General features: G+C 49.8%; 1 protein-coding gene across 1 annotated transcript in view; it reads right to left on the bottom strand.

Moving 5' to 3' along the window:
* CTBP2 (C-terminal binding protein 2) overlaps positions 1-19,186 on the bottom strand; it is a gene marked incomplete at its 5' end in the record, with an annotated part of 161,111 nt that overhangs the window by 47,062 nt on the left and 94,863 nt on the right. The window contains one exon of the mRNA XM_081231276.1: positions 4,306-4,465. Coding sequence (XP_081087402.1) covers positions 4,306-4,363 — 58 coding nt within the window. The remainder of the gene's footprint in view (positions 1-4,305; positions 4,466-19,186) is intronic.

Here is a 19,186-nt window from a genome sequence, read left to right as displayed (position 1 = left end):
TTTTCTTTTAAGACAGGTGAAACAAAAAGCATACAAATAAAAGACAAAATTATTCTGGCCTGAGTCTATAGATTATGCTCTTCCCGTGGGGAAATACAGGTCAATCCTGCCCTGTGGGCTCTGATGGGTGTGAGCCAGGCAATGAGGTCCGCCCCCCGACCCCAGTCCTCCCAGCACGGAGCACTCAGCTGGCCTGGACACCCTCCCCACTCCCACCACCTCGACGACCTAGAAGCTCTTAGACAGCAACTTTGCTTCTTGAATATTCTGGGACCACGAATGAACTTTGTTGGGGGAACGGTCCACTGAGACATACTTTCACAATGGCAAGCTCATCCCATTAAGAAGAGCACAATGACACTGGGAAAAAAGTTTTCTTCCACCTCAGCCCTGCAGCATTTTATGACTTTTCTCGTCCTCTTGGGGACAAAGAGTCCCAGGATTTATAACTACGTGTTTAATAGACACCGGTTTATTAGACAATTTAATTGACAATAGAGGTTGGCCTCTATTTCTCCCACATCCATCCAACCAACCCGCTCCATCTTCCTCACCGCCTTTTATTCCCTGTTCTCATGAGAACATCCCAAAGGTAAGGAATGTTGACTTCGACTGTTTATTTAAAAGGAGGTTCATATCATTTCTTTTTTTCCTGCAGAGGAAAGAAGTCCTCTCCTGAATTATGTGCTGAAGGGGACTGATTACAGCTCAGCTGATATAATCCTCAGGACCATTTTCCCACACATATGAGACATTCAAACAAAATGAAGTAAGATGAAATATCTACTTTTTTTCCAAATTACCTTTCCAAAAGCAACAGGAAAGGATGGTGTTTAGTGATTGATTGTACCATAACACACAATAAGGTGTTGTAACAAGAAGTCATCAGCAAGCCCATTGTGGTATATTACAGTTCTACAAACCTAGGCTCCAGAAAAAGCTTTTCTGGGTTACTTTCACAGTGATGAGGGAGAGCAAGCCCTCTTCTCTGGCCAACAAATACTTGGGGCAAATCAAACCAGCGCTGCCATGATGCAGTTACGTATTAAAACTCTCTGACTGGTGCAATTCATAAATGCAATATTTCAATTATGCCAGCAAACTAAACACAGGGGAAAACCAAGACCTACATTATACAACAAAAAGAAGAGACTGCCATTTGGTCTGACCAGTCTATCAGCAGACTGTGCTCCATAAAACCTTTACACAACAGCACTCTTAGGATTATTTTATATCAGCCATCAGGAAAGAGCAGAGAACAAACTACAAATATCAAAACAGAAGAATTGCTTTAAGAAAAAAATCTGGCTTTTAAGTCAGCTTGAAAGACCATTATTCTGACGGAGTTGGATGGAGTCCCGAAGACTTCGGGGGGCGAGAAGCAAAGCTATCCTCTATACTTTGCTTAATCTCGAGCAGAAACATCCCCTTAGAGGCGCAAAGGTGCAGACAGATTCTGGGCACATGAAGATTGATGGACCGGGCCACAAGGGGACTGCGGTTCAGAAGGAAGAGACCCCAAGGGCTGCTGTGGAAGGTTTCAGGGAGGAAGGGACTGGGCCTTGGGAGGCAGGTAGGGATTCTGGAAGCAGTCCTGGCACAGGGGTGATGCTCAGATCCCACCACACTGGCTCAGCTGGAGAAAAAAGGTTCATTTTTGGGGTGGGGTGGGGGAGTAGACCCTGGAGGGCATCAGAAGCCTTGTCTGGCTTGGGACCCAAAGCCAGGGATTTGCACTGGGGTTAGCAGCAGGCGGGAGGGAAGAATTTGAAGGAACATGTGTTCCCACCAACCCAAGAGCACGAGGACAGATTTCCTACAAGCCTGGAGCGGAGCAGGGCAGCTTCATGCTTTTAATCATAAAACAGAAACAAAAAGAGAGAGAGAGAGAGACAGGAAGTCCCGGGGGTGTGGGCGGTGGGAAGGAGAGGAGTGTTTGCTGAGCTTGCTGGACTTCCAAGGAGAACATTCAAGAACAGTTAGTTCAGGTTTACAGAACAGAGACTGGTGAGCATCCAAAGCCAGGGATGGAGGTGTGTGAGGCTTTCAGGAGGGAGAAATAACGGAATCCACGTGCCGATTCAAGGGCAAGCCCAAATACCGAAGAGCAGACTGCCTGGGTGCCTGGGTGCAAATCACCGACCGCTCTGTACCTTGCTGGTAGCACCTGGGAAACGGATGTCCTGACCATTAAAGGCACTAAACCAGCTTATAAATACAAGGAGCACCAATGAAGCATCTTGGAACAGCTGTTAGACGTCATGGGACACCAAGTGAATGTTTGGGATCATGGATTGTGAATTACACTTGAGTAACTTTGGATTATAAATTACACTTGAGTAACTTTATGTCATGCATGTAGCTTGATAGTGGCTATTGAGAAATTAAAGATAAAACAAGCCACTGCAACTGTCTCAGGAACACCGTTCACGGATAAAGGAGATGCTGGAATTTGTTATAAAAACTACGCTGGGGACTGGTGAACCATGCCTGGGAGAGAGGGTGCGAAAGAACCGCCAATGGTTTTGCTGTCACCGACCACCCTGGACAAGGAGAGGAAAGGCCCCTGGTGCTTCAATCCCATTCTTGTCTCAGATGTGCTACCTCTCGATAAATACTGGGGTTGGGGGTGGGGCCCCATAGACATTCCTGATACTAACCTTGGAAAGTTGATCCACTAGGGCTTTCTGGAATGGGGACTCAGTACCAGAAATGAAGCACCTTTCCACAGGAGGGCAGAAGTACAATTAAAGAACCCCCAAACAATCAGGTGACCCCAGACTGTGGGACATGGTACAAACCTACTGGCTTGGGCTCTTCAATGATGTCAATGCTTCTGAAAGTCAAAAGGACCAGGGAATTATTTTAGACTAAGGAGACCAAAGAGACATGACACTAAATGCCACCTATACCCCTTGACTGGTTTCTGCACACAGGCAAACAAACCAGCTAAAACAGACGTGTGGGGGAGATGTGCATGTGCCATCTATGTTAGATAATGCTGTAATGAGGTCCAGTTTCCTGGGGGTGATGATGGTGGTGTGTTTAGGCAGGAAAGGAGCCTCTAATACATGCCACAGGTACTTAAGAATAAACTGCTGCACTACACATTTCTTTCAGATGGTTCTGGGAAAGTCCATCCATCCATCCTCCATCCATTCATACACACGTATCTCTATAAAAAGAAAGCAAGCGATAACAAATGTTATCAACTGGTAAATACAGCCGATGGGAATGTCAGTGTCCGTTGTACTATTCTATCAGTCTTTCTGTAGGTTTGAAAATTTTTTTAATATTAAAAAAATAATAAATCCTTGAATCCCAAACCCGTTATACACTGCAGTAGAATCCCAGGGATGTGGAGGGACAGTCAGTGCTCCTAAGTTCTTTTAGGTCGGAGCTGTTGCAGGGCAGACAGTCACACAGGAGAACACGCCTTTAATGCCTCCACACCGCTAGCTTGAGCCACATCTACAAACAGTTCCATCTGGACGGCTCCTGGGAGATGTTTTCCTGGGCCTGAGTGAGCCGGCCAACGGGCGCACTAGCACATTCGGGGGGCGGGGGCGGGCTGCTGAGCCCCACCCCGCCCAGCGGCTCCCCTCCTGAGAGAAACCCTGCAGTGAGGTCACGGGTAACCACGCCAAGCCAAACCCAGCCAACAGCACGGACACCAGCCGGCTAGGAGCACTTCACGCCAAGCCCAGGTCCACTGGCGCTGGATTTCTAACCACTCCCTAACGAGGAGAGGACGGTGCTCGAGCCACATCTCAGAGTTTTGTCCCCAGGTTTCCACTAGATTTTAATTGTTTATTTTTCCTTTCATGAATAAAACACTTCCAGACATTTTTCAAAGATACCAGGGACGTGAACAGATCATGAGGGGCTACGCCGGGCTCCTGAGGAATATCTCAGAATTGCTGGTAAATCTTTTAATTCGAAACAGATAAAGTCCAGAAACTTCCGCAAGTTAAGGGAAAAAAAAAAAAAAAAAAAAAGATGGTCCTAATATGCAGTGTCTTTCTTGTGCAAAATGATCTCGGGACAAAATGGACCTCAGGGCCTGCTTCCCCCAACTTCCATCCTAGCCCCACCCCTGCCCTGGAAGCGGGCCTCAGCCTACTTGAAGGTCAGGCCTACTGACCACGCCAAGGACACCACCAAGGACACTGGCAGAGGGTGTGGGACGGTGGGAGGTGCTGGGGGTGGGGTGTGGGTCGCAGCCTGGCTAGGAGACCAGGTGCAGGATTCCAGGGCGGGTCTACGCGTCTTTGGTGAAAAACCGCCAATCACGCTGGCTCTTACCTTCACAAATTCTGTCCAATCGCTGTCGCTTGACTTTGTGCTTATCCACAAGGGCCATTCTTTATCGAACTTTGCACCTCTCTGATTCAAAAGGCAAAGCGGTCCTCTAAGAACTTAGGGGCCCTCGCAGGAGTCTGCGGGCATTACGCCACTACGCGCCCTGAAACGAGGAGAAAAGAAGCCTTACTCTCTGGACACCCTGGGGGCAAGGACGACAGGTCATTCGGGCTTGGCTGCCACTTGCTACAAGGGGACCTGCCCTTGGGCGCTTGCTCTCCTCCTCAAATGCTGGAGATGGATTTGCTCCAGTCCATGGGACAGTCTCCCGCCTCTGAGGGAAGCACGCTAACAGGCACAACTGTGTTTGGTTCCTGAAAGTGGTAAATGGCAGCATCTGGATCTCTTGCTTTTGACTTCGGGGCTGTAAACACCAATTACGGACCAGCCTGAGTCATAATACTTTGTACTCGAATGCCAGAGACCAAGCTATAGCAGGTGGGGCTGGTCCTGTACTTCTGTGAAACGCAGAGGGGCAGAGTCACAGATCAACCCACACCTCCTAGAAGCACATCCCAGGGGCCTCTGGACCGAGATGCAGACACCCAGCTGCCACTACTCTCTCAAGGCGTTCTGCCTGGAGGTTCACAAAACCTTTCAAAACTGCCCTTTGGCCACTGCTCAGCACCACACAAGCCCCTTGCCCCACCGCCTGAGAACGGGGCAGGAAGGCATGCACCACCTAACCAAGGTTTGACCAGGGCCACCTCCCGGAGCCTTCCTTGCATCCAGAGGGAGCCACGGCTGGCATCGGCTGCCCCACACCCGTGGTGTTTCAGGCAGAGGAGGAAGGGTCTCCCATTGGGGTTGGGGTACTTGGGCCTCTCCAGAGGGAAATCCACATGCCACGCCACCTGAGAACTGGGGAGCCCAATTCGTGGAGAAAGTCGGGGCTGCGTGTTTGGGAGACCCTGACCTTCATTTCCTGTTCAGCCAATGTACCAGTTGAGGCCACAAATCATCACCTGTGACCCCCAAAAGTCCCACAGCTTTTGACTCATTACTGCAGTTATTCTAACAACAACAACTACTGCTACTGCTACTACCACACCCACACCCACACCCACACCCACACCCACACACAGAAAGTTGTCCTCAGTTATCCAGCAAATGAGGAGGGGGTTAGGAGACAAATGCGAGGCTCCAGGGTTAATAATGAGGATTATTATGTATGATCATCAGTTACGCAAAACGCTGGGAGTTACTGTATGAACGGTCCGGAATGCAGGTCTGACTATGAAAAGGTAGGCGACTTCCTGGAAGTTAATGACTAATTTCTCAGCAATGAGGCTGAAAAGATTTATGGCAATAATTATGTGATTTTTTTAAAAAAGAGCTAGGGACCAAAAAAAAGCACAATTTCTAATCACAGAAATAATTAATGCAACATCCAAGAGACACCAAACCCTTTCCAAACCTGGGATGTTCCCCACACCTGGAATGACCCTATTGGACAAGCGAGGAGATGAAGGCCGTCCTGAAGCAAGCCAGAGCAGCAGCGGGTTGATGGGGTAGGGTAGGCAGATTTCTAAAACTCTGGTTTCACTTTTGCTGGGCTTTATAAAAGGTAATCATGCAAAGGCGGGAAGGTGGTTTCTTACTGGTCAACTTGGGACAGACACACAGAGGAGCAGGACCTCTGATCCAAGGGTTTCTGTCCAAGAGAGACCCTCAGAGGCTGGCTGGCAATCTGATCAGCGGACGGCCCCTCCTTGGCTCTGGCGTGGAGACAGACCCCGTGTTAGGCGCCACATCCGGGGAGAGAGGATTAATTAGTTAGTATTTGTGAAGTGCCTCGGGGATGAGGAATGACAGCATTATCATCCGAGGCACGACGGGCTTCACACCCTCCTCCTCCAATTCCCCAAGTGAGGCATAACCATTCTTTTTGCTCTCCTTTGAATTTTAATTTGTATAATTAGATGGCTTCCTGAAAAACTGATAAGTAGAATCTCGATTATGCAATCAAAGGAAAGATCAGGCATCAGCTTACACCAATTGTCTGCTTCCTATTATTTAAAAAAAAAAAAAGGCAACTGACTTGTATGTGTGGCTTTGGGGAGTGGGGTGGGGTCTCTCTGTGCCTGGCCCTTCCACGGGGTCCCCTCCAGCTGCGGCACCCACCCCTGTCTCAGACTGGACATGCTGACAGAGCATCCAGAGTCGTGAGGTGACCGGGCGGAGTCTGGTTTGGACTTTACAGCAGTGACCACGGACTAATTCATGTAGTCTCAATGCCCTCCCCTCAATCGATCCCTCCCCGCCCCAATATTTCTTTTTAAGCAAGAATGTGTCCATGTATGTGACATTTTCCTCCTTGGTCCTCTGAAGGAGCGAGCTGTTTACCAGGACTTAATTAACATGACACAGGGACAGGCCCTTCTCAGAGCTCAGCCGCGAGCAGCGTCCCTGGCTGGTGTCCACACCGAGAATGCCGGCACCCTGCTATCCACACTGGGCCTGGGAGCCCTCAGCGGGGCCCCCTAGCGGAAGCCCACCTCTGCCTTTACTTTACACCAGTCTCCACTCATAAATCACGAACTTTTTGCCACTGAAATTATCACTACTATCATCCATTGACACTATCTGGTCCGTGTTTAACCACAAATAGATAAAGGTCCACACAGGGAAGAAAAAGCAGAGGGGGATGTGTTACACTGTCTCACTTTGACTGAAATTGTAAACCTCCACACCATCTTTGTGGGCGGCAAGAGAGTTCTAGAACCTACGTGCAAAATGACTGTGCCTTAGCAGGCTCCATGTCTGTACAATGCAGATGATGGTGCTTACGTTCCAAAGCGGCCCTGAGGATCAGAGGAGAACACGCAGGAAAACATCTGGTGCCCGACAGCAGGCCTCTAAGAACCACTCGTGCCCTCCTCTGGTGAGAGGCCCCCTTGGATGCGGGCGCCGGTCACACAGGAGCAACCCTCCTGCCGAGGCTGGAGGTAAACCTCCGGGGAAACTCAGGAAAGGTCAAAAGGCAATTCAGGTCTTTTCACAAGCAGGAAGGGTGTACCACTGACCAACCTGACAAGAAAAAAACACTACCTTCTCTCCCAAAAGAGAAATACTAAAATCACAGGGCAAACCACAGAAAGGTCTACCTAAAGTTTTGTTAGCTTGAAGTGAGGGGTGTGATCTAGGGCTGAAAGATTTGGTGTCAGGGAATTCAACTTATTTCAGAAGGGGAAAGATGCTTGCATAAGAAAGCTACTTAGAGATTCTAGATTACTAGAAAGAAGATACAGGTATGGAGGATTTGTCCACTTGTGGGCTTCAGAAAGAAGCATGAGAGTTAAGAAAAGGGAGAACAAAAGGGAAGACTTCATTTTACAAACAAATGCAAAACACCCAAAGTGAGGTCGTGAAAAACAAAAGATTCCGCCTCATCAATCACCGTCTAAAATCTGGGCAGATTATCTTTACTGAATGACGGTTAGCAGCCCCGCCTGCCAGGACCAAAGCACTACAGCGCATGGAAACACAGTCATCACTAATTTACATTCTTAACATCTCAAATAAGTTTTTAAGACTCCCTCAGTTTCTTTATTCTGGTTCCTAGTCTTTGTAAAGATTAGGCAGACGGAGGAATTTACACAAAGTAAATGATGTCTTCAACGATGTCTTTCAAAATGAAAATTCCCCTAAAACCAGTGAAACGTGAGGACAGCCTTCAATTCTTTTAAGGAAATCTACTTAAACACTATGTCAATAGAGAAACCAAGTTTTACGATATGATAATAAATTAATATTATTGTAGTTAAGCAAGTATTGCCGAAGTTCTCCGAGTGAACCCCAGGAGTCTTCAGAATACGTTCCATTGTTAAACCTGCAAGTGGGGGTCAGGGGGAGATTTAAAGTCTGAGAGGTTGCCCCGTGACCCAAGGCAAGTAGAAGAAGCTCCTGCAGCCCCAGCAGCATTGGTGCACGAGGTCTCCCAACTTTCCAAGCCTGGGATCCCTAAAGGAATGACATAACTCCTTGGGTCTCCTCTACCACGGCCTACAAGGCTCTCCTGATGTGGCAACAGGGCCATTTACCAACTTCTGAATGACCCAGCAGGGAGGCACCATCAGGTTAAGGCAACACCAAGCACTTGCTGCCACAGGCAAGGACCCTGCAGGTGGGGTGCCATCCAGCGGATCCACAGGGTTTTCATAGTGCCTTGAGAACGCTGGCCCACCAATGACCAAAAAACCCTCTTGATTCTTCATCTAGTCCCAAAGAAAGCCACAGGGCTTCAGCCTACCTGAAAAGAACTTCTTCCAGAATCTTCAGAAGCCAAACAAAGGTGAACAACAGATGACAAGCTGGGTAGAATCCTCTGAACAGGTGGATGTAGGTTTTGTTTCGTCAACTATACCTGAAGGACCAATTAAAATCCAGATGGAACAAAAGAAACGTTCCACAGGGGTGAGGGATCAGTGGGAAAAACACAGGCTTAGCCTTTGGTGAAATGGTTGACATAATACCCCAGTTAATAACAAAATAATTAAAACTACACTTTAAGGAAGAAAAAGAAGCTTTGGGGGAAGATCTGTTGTGGGAAATGAATTTACTGAAGTCAATTTTGTCAATGTCCCAAAACAACTACTGCTCCCTAATTATAACTCAGTAGCTTTGGGGGCATATTTAGGTTTTGGGGGGAGGAGGAGAAACATATGGTTCAGGCATCTAGTGGCATTAAAAAGTGCACAGGGACGGCTCCCCTCCCCCACCCCAGGGGTTACCAGCAAGACCCTTCGATACACACCGGAGCTTCACTCTGGTTCCTGGAGCCTCCCCAATTGGGCAAGGCGGCTCATATTTCCCCAGGGAATGCCCAGCAGCCCAACCCTAGGGTGACAAGGTCACACCCTGGTCACATGCCCTCCATCTGATCCACGGGCCCCACCCTCTGATCCCCTGGGGCTGATGCAACACCAGTGTCCCAGAGAAAAGTGCAGATATAGCTCAAGAGCTATTAGCACCGGGCCACCGCCCTTTCCAACAGCAGAGGTCAGGCAGGCTTCAGAACTCAGATGGAATTTGAAGAAGGCAAGCCAGTGTTTACACCATGTTATGACGGACCCCGAAACCAAGCAATGACATTGCTATACTAGGACATATGAACATGCTTTCCCAACTGGATTAATATACAGAAGATTAAAAATAATTATACACACACACACACTCACAATATACAATTCAACAGTTCAGGCCAGGTCAAAATCTGCCACCAAATGGGTTACAAAGCATTAAAGCTTTCAAAGCCTTTTACAGTTTGGATGTGAAGTTAAGGAATTGTGGGCCTGCGACTTTATCTTTTTCCATCTAACCCCCACCAAAATATTCTCTGGGGCTCTGAAGGAGACAAAGAAATGAAAAATAAAGACTCTGTAATCTATGTTGAGAATGTGACAGCCATGAAACATAGAAAGCAAGTCTTTTAGCAGGTGGAATCCCAGTGCTGGTGGAGGAGCGTCCTGTGAGGTTTGAGGCTGCCAACGTGAAAACCACGCTTTCTGGGACGACCTCCTCGGCCAGTAAATAATTTCTGAGTGAATCCTTCTGCCTGGTTTAGATTTAGAAAATACATCTCCTGGTGTTAAATGCAAAACTCAAGAATTCTAAATATTTTCACTTGCTAAAAGCTTTCATCAAGAACAGAGGACTTGAGCAGAAACAATTCATGATTTTCCTAATTGGCTGTTTTATTTGTGTCATAATGAAAATTAAGTGTTGGTGAAGAAAATAAGATGCTTCTGTGGTAAGGATTTTCACACATTTTTAAAGCACCTGACTTACAAATATGCTTTAAAAATAAATATATTCGTTCTAATACTACAGCATTCTTTAAAAATAAAAGCAAAACAAAATGAAACAAAGAAGGCAAATAAGCAAACTTTCATCCAAATTAAGAGGTGTCAAATGACACCTTTTATTTCCATTGTGTTGAGACTGAGGAATCACAGAAACACGGATGAATTTTTCCTTTCCCAATTTTCTGACCCTTTCCTCCTTTGGCAATTTTGATCTGTAGCTAAGTTTGGTTGAATAGGGTGAAGGGATGAGCATCCTCAACTTCTGTGTGGACAGAGGAAGTTCCATCCTGACCAGATGACTCATCCTTTTTTACATATTACATGCAAGAAATTATTATAACAAGTTTATATCTGAGCAAGTAAAAGTGAACACCATACAGAGGAAGAATCCAGAATGTCAGAAAGTTTGGAAAGGTCTCATAAAATGCCTGCAGAGGAGCACTGGCCATGGTGAGGTTTTTGGGGTGGCCACTCTGTGCCCCAAAGGTCACCTGAAGGCGATGTCTGCAGGCTGTGAAACGCCTGTGCACCCACATCCATTTGCTGTGGTCCAGTGCAGAATAAAGCTTGGATAACTGATGGCCACTAGGGGCTTGGACCTGGGGGCCACCAAGGCAGGAGGAGCCACCAGGAGACAGCTAACTGGAGGTTATATGTTAAACTTGTGCTAAACTTTAAAACAGTCTATGGAATGGAGGTGGAGGTGCCAGGTGGGGAGTAAAGAAGATTTAACATTTTAAAGGCAACTTTGGATTATTTGGCCTATTCTAACATATATGAATTGCACTTGTATTTAAAGAAACTAGTTGGTTATCAAACAAACAGCAATGATGAGATCTTAAATGTTTAAAAATCTTGATGTGAGACTTTTTTAATCAATCAATTAATTAATTAATTTTTGGCTGCATTGGGTCTTCGTTGTTGCATGTGGGCTCTCTCTAGTTGCGGCGAGTGGGAGCTACTGTTCGTTGTGGTGCACGGGCTTCTCACTGCGGTAGCGTCTCTTGTTTTGGAGCACAGGCTCTAGACACGCAGGCTTCAGTAGTTGTGGCACACTGGCTTCAGTAGTTGCAGCACATGGGCTCAGTAGTTGTGGCTCACAGGCTCTAGAGTGCAGGCTCAGTAGTTGTGGCGCACGGGCTTAGCTGCTCCGCGGCATGTGGGATCTTCCCGGACCAGGGCTCGAACCCGTGTCCCCTGCATTGGCAGGCGGATTCTTAACCACTGCACCACCAGGGAAGCCCCTGAGATTTTTGAAGACATCTGCCTCTTGATTTCTTGCCACACTGGGTGGCCCTAAATCCTAGACTGGCTACTCGGAGTGTCCACTTTCCTTAGGGGACACAACTGCTTTGCTGTCCTTGTGAGATCCCAGCCCATGTGTCTCTTGACACTGTGCAGTCTGGAAATGTGCAACGGCACGAGCTCTGCAGTCTCGACTCACTCCCAAAGCCAGTGGAAACCACCGGTGAGGCCCACCTTCTGTTCAAGCCCTTCCCTGGAGCAGGTCCACCCAGAGGAGGCCTGGTGCCCAGCGATGGGGCCCTTTGGCCAGCAGAGGGCACTGCACACCCTGCATGGCCTTCCCGAGGCTGCAGAGACCTGAGCTGCTTTGCCAAGGCTCGCCTTGCTCATCTCAATCCCAACTTGAACTCTGCAAGAACCTGGAGAAAGTAAGACCAGATACCCCCAAAAGGAAAGGTCTGAGATGGCTTCAGGATGACACACTGCATGTCCCCTCAACCTCAGGATGCAAAAGGGACAGAAGAGACCTCCAATCTCCCTTAAAGCAACAGGTGTTTAGCCTTCAGCAACACGACCAGCCAAGGGAGAGGAACACAGCGGCGGCCCTCCTGATGTCTATCTCCTAGGCTGGCAACTGAGGTTTGCCCTTTCAGAGCAGAAGTTTAGGCGCTGGAGAGGCGGGTCACGGAGAAGGGAGGCTCTCAGCCATGGGCTTGGGGTCCTGATCCAAGAAGGGCCATGGGCCACCCTGAAGGATGATTTTCCATTATATCCATGCTTCCTGTGTAGAGATACATCAACGAGGAAGGAGCCACAGTGATGAAAGATGAAAACAACTTGGCAGAGACGTAATTTATAAAGAGAGGAAAGGCTTGAGGTGGGCCTGGGCAAAGGGTGTCAGGGTTTCCATTACAAACCACAGCTCCCAGGGCACCACACACACCTGTTAACTGGCGATTGCTCAGTTCTCCTCAACCCGGGATCCGTTTGTTGTGAAACATGTATGACTTCAGGATACACAACCTTTTCAGTAGACATTAATTTGGAGAAGTTGGAAAAAAACAGATTTTTCCAACCTTATTCAGGAACTGATTCTGGCCAGTGGCACTGGCTGGGAGGTGGGGCCTTGTCTCTGGGCCCCTGAACCTGAAGGTTGCAACCTTTATGGATGCTGGCTGCCAGCTGCCAGGATGCCTACCTGCCAGGCTGACTACCGCAGAGGGACAGCTGACCTGTCTAGTCTTTTCTGATCACCAAGTTCTAAGAAGCCGACACACTGATGCAGTAAATCAGCTCTCTTCTCCACACCTGCAGGGCACCCAAATGGTTCAGGTTGGAGAAGTAAAGGAGGGGCTGGTGCAGTCCATCAGTGCTGAAGTAGGGGACACACACACCCCATCCAACCCCCACGCCTCCACAGGACCAGCGTCCTTTCTCACTACCGTTTCAAAGCCAAGGGTGCCACAGCAACAGATGCCATTGGACCACACGGCTTAGTCTTGACCTGACACGGCAGGAGACACCTTTGGAAGGACCCCACACAGAGATCCGGGGGTGGGATTCTGCCTTCTCCAGGAAGGCTTCTGGATGAGCCGCTCTGCCCTTGTTGCCTTGCGGCTGACACCACAAGCCGCTCCCCATCTCGTTCCAAACCCCATCAAGTGGGGGGGAGGGAACTCTGTACAGCCCACCTCAGGGTGGACAACCCAGTGAGGCACGCAGGCTACCTGGTGGCCTAGGTGAGGCTAAGAGAGGCCAGCAGGTAAGGCCCAGGTCAGGCTGACAGGAGAGGGGGTTCACACTGGTCCAGTAGAGATAAAGTTGTCATCAATGCGAAGGACGGATGGCTGGGACTCTGTGTCTGTTTTCAGAAAGCAAGCGTGCGGAAGGATGATCTCAAACACAGGCAAAAGAGCTCGCTCCAAACCTGACCATGTGCCTGAGGGAGCAGGGACCCAGCCTCCCAAGTTCAGTACCGGACAGGTCACAGAGTCACCAGTCAAGAACCAAACCCAATAAAGGCTTCTGAGCAACCCTGCTCCAAACTTGCAGCCTAGCCTGAGGTGCGCAGGCAGGCTGGGAAGAGAAAACTTCCCAGGAGGACCCGGGCACGACTCAGCTGCAGCTCAGCTCATCACCTCCCAGGTCCCAGGGCATCACTCTAGGGCATGGCAAGGGACAGGAGTGCTCCACGTGCGGGGGCGGGGGGGCATCCTTTATTTCAAGGAGGTGCCGCTGGCACAAAGGCAGGCACGCAGGAAAGCCAACTCAGGCCTTGGGAACAGAGTAATAACTTGGTTTCATGACAACAGATGTTCTGCGTCTGGGTCTTTACAAATATCCAAATTCCGTCGTAATGTTTCTGTACAAGGAAAGCCACTGGGCTGTAGCCATGGAGGCATTCAGAAGCCCACAGTTCTCACACAAGAGTTTTCTGGAAATGTGAGGCGGGAATCAGACATCCCGAGCTCCAGAAAGTCTTTCGATGGAATAGAGGTTCTTCCCAGACCATATCTTTTTAACCCGAGTCATAGAAAGGAAAATCTTAATCTTCTATGTAGCTATTTAACAATACGAGTACAAACTGCGGCCATTCATTTCACTTAACACAGTCTTAATGTGGAGGATGAGGAATGTAACGGAACCCAGGGGGAGGCAGGCTTTGTTTGTATCCACGCCGGCCACCCAGGGGAGCGGGTGGCTGGAAGCCGGGCTGGGGGTTGGGGAGGAGAAGCGGGTGACACTCGTGCATCACACGATTTCATCTTTGCTGATCAAATTCGAGAAGTAAAGAAGGGAGCCGCTAACTAGCTCCTTTTGTTTTTGTTAATTTCAGGGTATTCCTGAGGTTAAACAGTCTTCTTGAATTATTTCACCTGTTTTACTGTGGACTCCTGGCTGGCCTCCAAGGCTTTGGTGGGTAAACGATGCCATTTCTGCATTGATTGCAGCCCCAAATGTCCTGTGCTATGGCTAAAATCTCACTTGGTGCAGAGTGGCTGCTGGAACAGGGGAGAGGAGGCAGCAAAGCTCCCTGTGAGAATTTTCTAGGTGTGATCCTGTCATGAACAACTGGATTCTTCACCAACAGGGCGAACACTGGGATGGTCACAGGGAGGACGGGGCACTTGTGAGTACAGTCGCCTGTTTAGACAATTACAGCTGACCCTGTGCTAATGCCCAAGGATCCTCACTTCACATGAAATCCTACTAAAGAACTCTTGACAAGGCGATGGGCATTTAAAAATCTGCTCTGAGCTGACTTACGGGGGCCCCACCAGACCAAGAACAGATATGGACCAAGAACAGACAGGGGAAGGAGGCTCCAGGGAGTCAGCCATCTGGACACTATGTTCATGTTCCCAGACCAGACAACCCATGGAAATGACACAAGATGACCTTCTGGGGAAAGGCAGGCTCCTGACTGCCCCCCTCCCTGCAGCACTGTGCTTCCTGCCTTAGGAGTCCAAACTGCTCATCGGTGAGCTCAGGGTCAGCATACGGACCCCCAAAGGCCTAACACACATTTTCTACTAGCTGCCCACAGCCATACCGCCTTGTTATGGATTGAATTACGCCCCCCTCCACTGCCCATTCGGTTGAAGTCCTAAACCCCAGTACCTCAGTGACCTTATTGAGCCAGAGTCTGTATAGAGGTAATCAAGTTAAACGAAGGCCCTAATCCAATGTGAGTGGGGGTCCTTCTAAAAAGGGGAAATTTAGACAGAGATATGGCTAGAAGACTGCATGAAGGCACAGGGAGAAGACGGCCATCTACAAACCAAGAAGAGAAACCTGGAATAGAGCCTTCCCTCCCAGCTCTCAGAAGAAACAAGCCTGACACCTTGGTCTCACGATTTCTGCCCTCCAGAACTGTGTGACAGTACATACTTCTGTGGTTTAAACCACCCAGTTGGTGGTGCTTTGTTATGAAGCCCTAGCAAACCACGTCACGCCTACGGATGATATTGGGGTGGCCACTCCCAGAAACCCCTCTGGGATCTTGCACCAATGATGCTCAGGGAAGCTCAGGACCACCTTGGAGGGAAGCCTGGCTGTGGAGAAGAGGCGGCCTCTGCGGGGTGTGATTTGTCACGGGTCCTGGCTTTATTACAGAGCGCGAACTCAAACCACACCCAGCCACGTGCCCCAAAACGCAACAAATATGGACATGCCCATGGCTGTACCCCAGGGGCTGCTCTGCCAGGCACTGGGGCCTGGCTGCAGGGGGGAAGGAAGGGGCTATGGGCCCAACACCAACCTCCTGTAACTCCTGAGGAGTGGCCTCCCATGAGACAGAGAGACCTGTGTTTTCAAGGGAGAGACACAAAGAAAACTGTCCCAACCGTACTTAGCTTTAAACTGTGTTCTGCTCCCCAAATCCAAAGACTGTTCTGGACACACTGCCGCTGTGTCCTGTGCGTCAGCAAAGGGTCGATGTCTCCATCCTGATGCCAGGGGTGGGGAGAAGGGTGGTCCCACACTGCCCCGTCCCTTCTCCTTGGTCAGGCACCGGCAGACCATGCTTCCAAGGAGGCGGGAATCTGCCCAGGAATCCGCGCGGCCCCTCGGGATGCCAGCCAGCAGGTGACTAGGCTGTGCCTCGAACACCAGGGTCTGAGGGATAACAGTCTGGCACAAAGCTCCATTAGGGATCTGAATTCCATCCACAGTGACAAGATGTGTTTCTCCTTCAGAGTCAGGGATCCTGGACTCGGGCTGGACATTGTGACTCTAATGGCCTCCGTTAAAACTGTGTTGGGGCAGCCTGTACCTCTCCACGCTTCCTAAGGTCCTGGGAAATTCTGAACGGAAGTCGTTTCTGACTCTATGAATACACACAACCCAGCATGCGGTCGAGAGGATTCCCTGTCCGTGGGGCAGGAGCGCTGGCCAGGGATGCCTTTCATGCCTAGGCATGCTCAACAACACGAGGAACCGAGGGCCCAGCACAGGATGTGATGCTGCACAGGACTCGCACCAAGGCAGCAGGGATGTGTCTCTGTGACCCATCCAGCTCCCGCGGGGGGTACCCAGACCCAGAACCCCGGTGACGTGTCAGTTCTGCACAGCACCCCACTGTTGGCATAGGGGAACCCAGGGAACAGTGGGGAGGGGGTGTGAGGTGTCAGGGATCCTTGGAGGATTTCAGAGCCACGACTGTTCCTAAGAGGCCTATGACCTGCCCCCTCTCTGCTTGGGGCAGATTCCATCCTTGCTATGGAAGCCAGAAAAAGAATCAACACACATGGCCCCCAGCGATCCCCACCTCCTGGTATCTGTGTCCTGTGTACTCTCTGTTTCTAACAAACAGACTGATAATAACGACAGGCAGGTGGGGTGGGGGTGGGGGGCATTGCTGCGACATTGCCATCTTGGGCATCTCCCCCCACCCCGGGGATCCAGCTGCCATCTTGTGGGCTGCTTCGTGGAGGGGCCCAAAGAACTGAGGAACCAAATGCCACCAACAACCAGATACGTGGCCTCCTCCAGTTGTGCCCTCAGGGGAGGTGTCAACTCAGGCTGACACCCTGACAGCAATATGAGAGACCCTGGCCAGGGCACCAAGCTGAGCTGTGTTGGGTTCCTGACCCTAGGAGACTCTGAGGCATGGTTTTCCTGTCCTAAGGCTCTAAGTTTTGGGGTAGTTTGTCACACAGTAATAGACAACCCAGTCTAAGAAATTTACCATGGTCACTGATATGGTCAGTTCAACAGGAAAGACAAAAATGGTGATACATTTGTACTGCAATGGTGCCAAGTTTCTATTACCTACAGGACAGAGAATGCTAACAAAAAGCCATCTAAATGCTGTAAATCCTCAGCTGCCCATGCTGACACGAGGTGTGTCTGTGATGTATCCAGCTCTGCAAACTCTGGGGCAAACTCCGTTCTCCGCAGCTCAACCGTGCCCACTGGAGAACGGCAAGTCTGCTGTGATCTCCACTTACCCCAGATGCTTCAGTAAATTCCAGGGCTGTGCTCAGTGCCCACCTTGGGGTCTCCCCTCCAACTCATGCACATCCATAAATACGGGACATTAACAAGCTCTATCTAAGACAGGGCCCCACATTAAGAATGCAGCCTTCGTGCTCACTTCCGCAGCACATATACTAAAACTGGAACGATACAGAGAAGATTGGCATGGCCCCTGTGCGAGGATGACACGCAAATTCGTGAAGCGTTCCATATTTTTAAAAATAAAACTATTTCTCTGGGTCAAGTCAAACAATAAAGAGAAAAAAAAGAAAAAAAGGAATGCAGACTTCAAGGCCACCCTCTGCATGGGAATGCACTGGATAAACAGGCCCTCTTGCTTTCTTGTTCTTAAAAGTCCTTGAACTGCAACTACTATTTAAGTTGAGCTATCCAAATCAGAGGAAAAAGGGGGCAAGGTAACATGAAAGGCAGTCGGCAAAGAGTTTCAGAGTTTCCTGCCATGTGAAAGGGCAGAGGGGAGCTTAAGATACCAGCAAGCCTGCCCGGAATCCAAGGGGCAAAAAAGGCATGCGGTGTAACACACGCACGTGCGCACAGACACACGTCCACATAGGCTCGTGTGGCCTGTGGTGGTTTCTTGGAACCATGGCACTTCTGGAACATTCTGCCTCCCTCACAGATAGACAGCCCGAGACTCAACTCCTAGCTTGTATTTCTGCTCACCCCCTAAACTCCCAGGTCACCCCAGCTGCTCTACAGAGGCATTATTGGTGCAAAAATCCGGAAGCCCAGGAGCTGGCTCCAGGCACGCCAGCCAGGTAGAAAGCAGGCCTACGTGGTGTTTAGCCACACCCCCAGTCCTGAAGCACATCTAACACGCCCAGCCCCTTCCCGGGGGAGCCCCCAGACCTGAAAGAGGAAGCAGCCCCATAAGGAAGCCAAGACACAGATGAGCCAAACAGAGAAAGGAAAGCTGGTCGGTACACTCATCAAAGTCCAGAGGAAAAGGGACCCAGCCCTCGGCAGGGCTCCTCGGAGGAGTGGGGCTGGGGCTGCGTGGGGGGGCCTCCCACTGGATGGTTTTCACCGCCACATGTTAGTTAAACAGCAGCTACACCCGCAGAGCGCCTGATGCGTGGCAGGTACGGCTCCAAATGCTCACGCAACATGCACACCAACAGCCCGAAAACACGGTCTGCTGCCCTGAATTCAACAACTAAGGCATCTACACCGTGGAGAACACGCCCCGCATAATTACTCATCTCGGTGACCACACCTGCTCTGGGCGAGGCTTCGAGCAAGCCCCCAACACCCCAGGTGCTCAGAGGACAAAGGTGCAACCCTCACCCCGGGCACTTTCAGAAGAGTGAACCCAGAGGAAGCCCAAACCCTTTCAGACAAAGTCACAACCCAGGGCTCCAAGAAGTCAGGGCCCGTGGCTCAAAACTCCTTCTCGGGGCTTCCCTGGTGGCGCAGTGGTTGAGAATCTGCCTGCCAATGCAGGGGACACGGGTTCGAGCCCTGGTCTGGGAAGATCCCACATGCCGCGGAGCAACTAGGCCCGTGAGCCACAATTACTGAGCCTGCACGTCTGGAGCCTGTGCTCCGCAACAAGAGAGGCCGCAACAGTGAGAGGCCCCGTGCACCGCGATGAAGAGTGGCCCCCACTTGCCGCAACTGGAGAAAGCCCTCGCACAGAAACGAAGACCCAACACGGCCATAAATAAATAAATAAATAAATAAATAAAATTAAAAAAAAAAAAAAAATTAGAGGACTTAGTATTTCTTTAAAAAAAAAAAAAAAAAAAAACTCCTTCTCTCCCGGCTCTACT

Source organism: Mesoplodon bidens (genome assembly GCF_964165515.1).
Source record: "Mesoplodon bidens genome assembly, chromosome: 1".
NCBI lineage: Eukaryota > Metazoa > Chordata > Mammalia > Artiodactyla > Ziphiidae > Mesoplodon > Mesoplodon bidens.
This window is presented reverse-complemented; position numbering and strand designations above follow the sequence as displayed.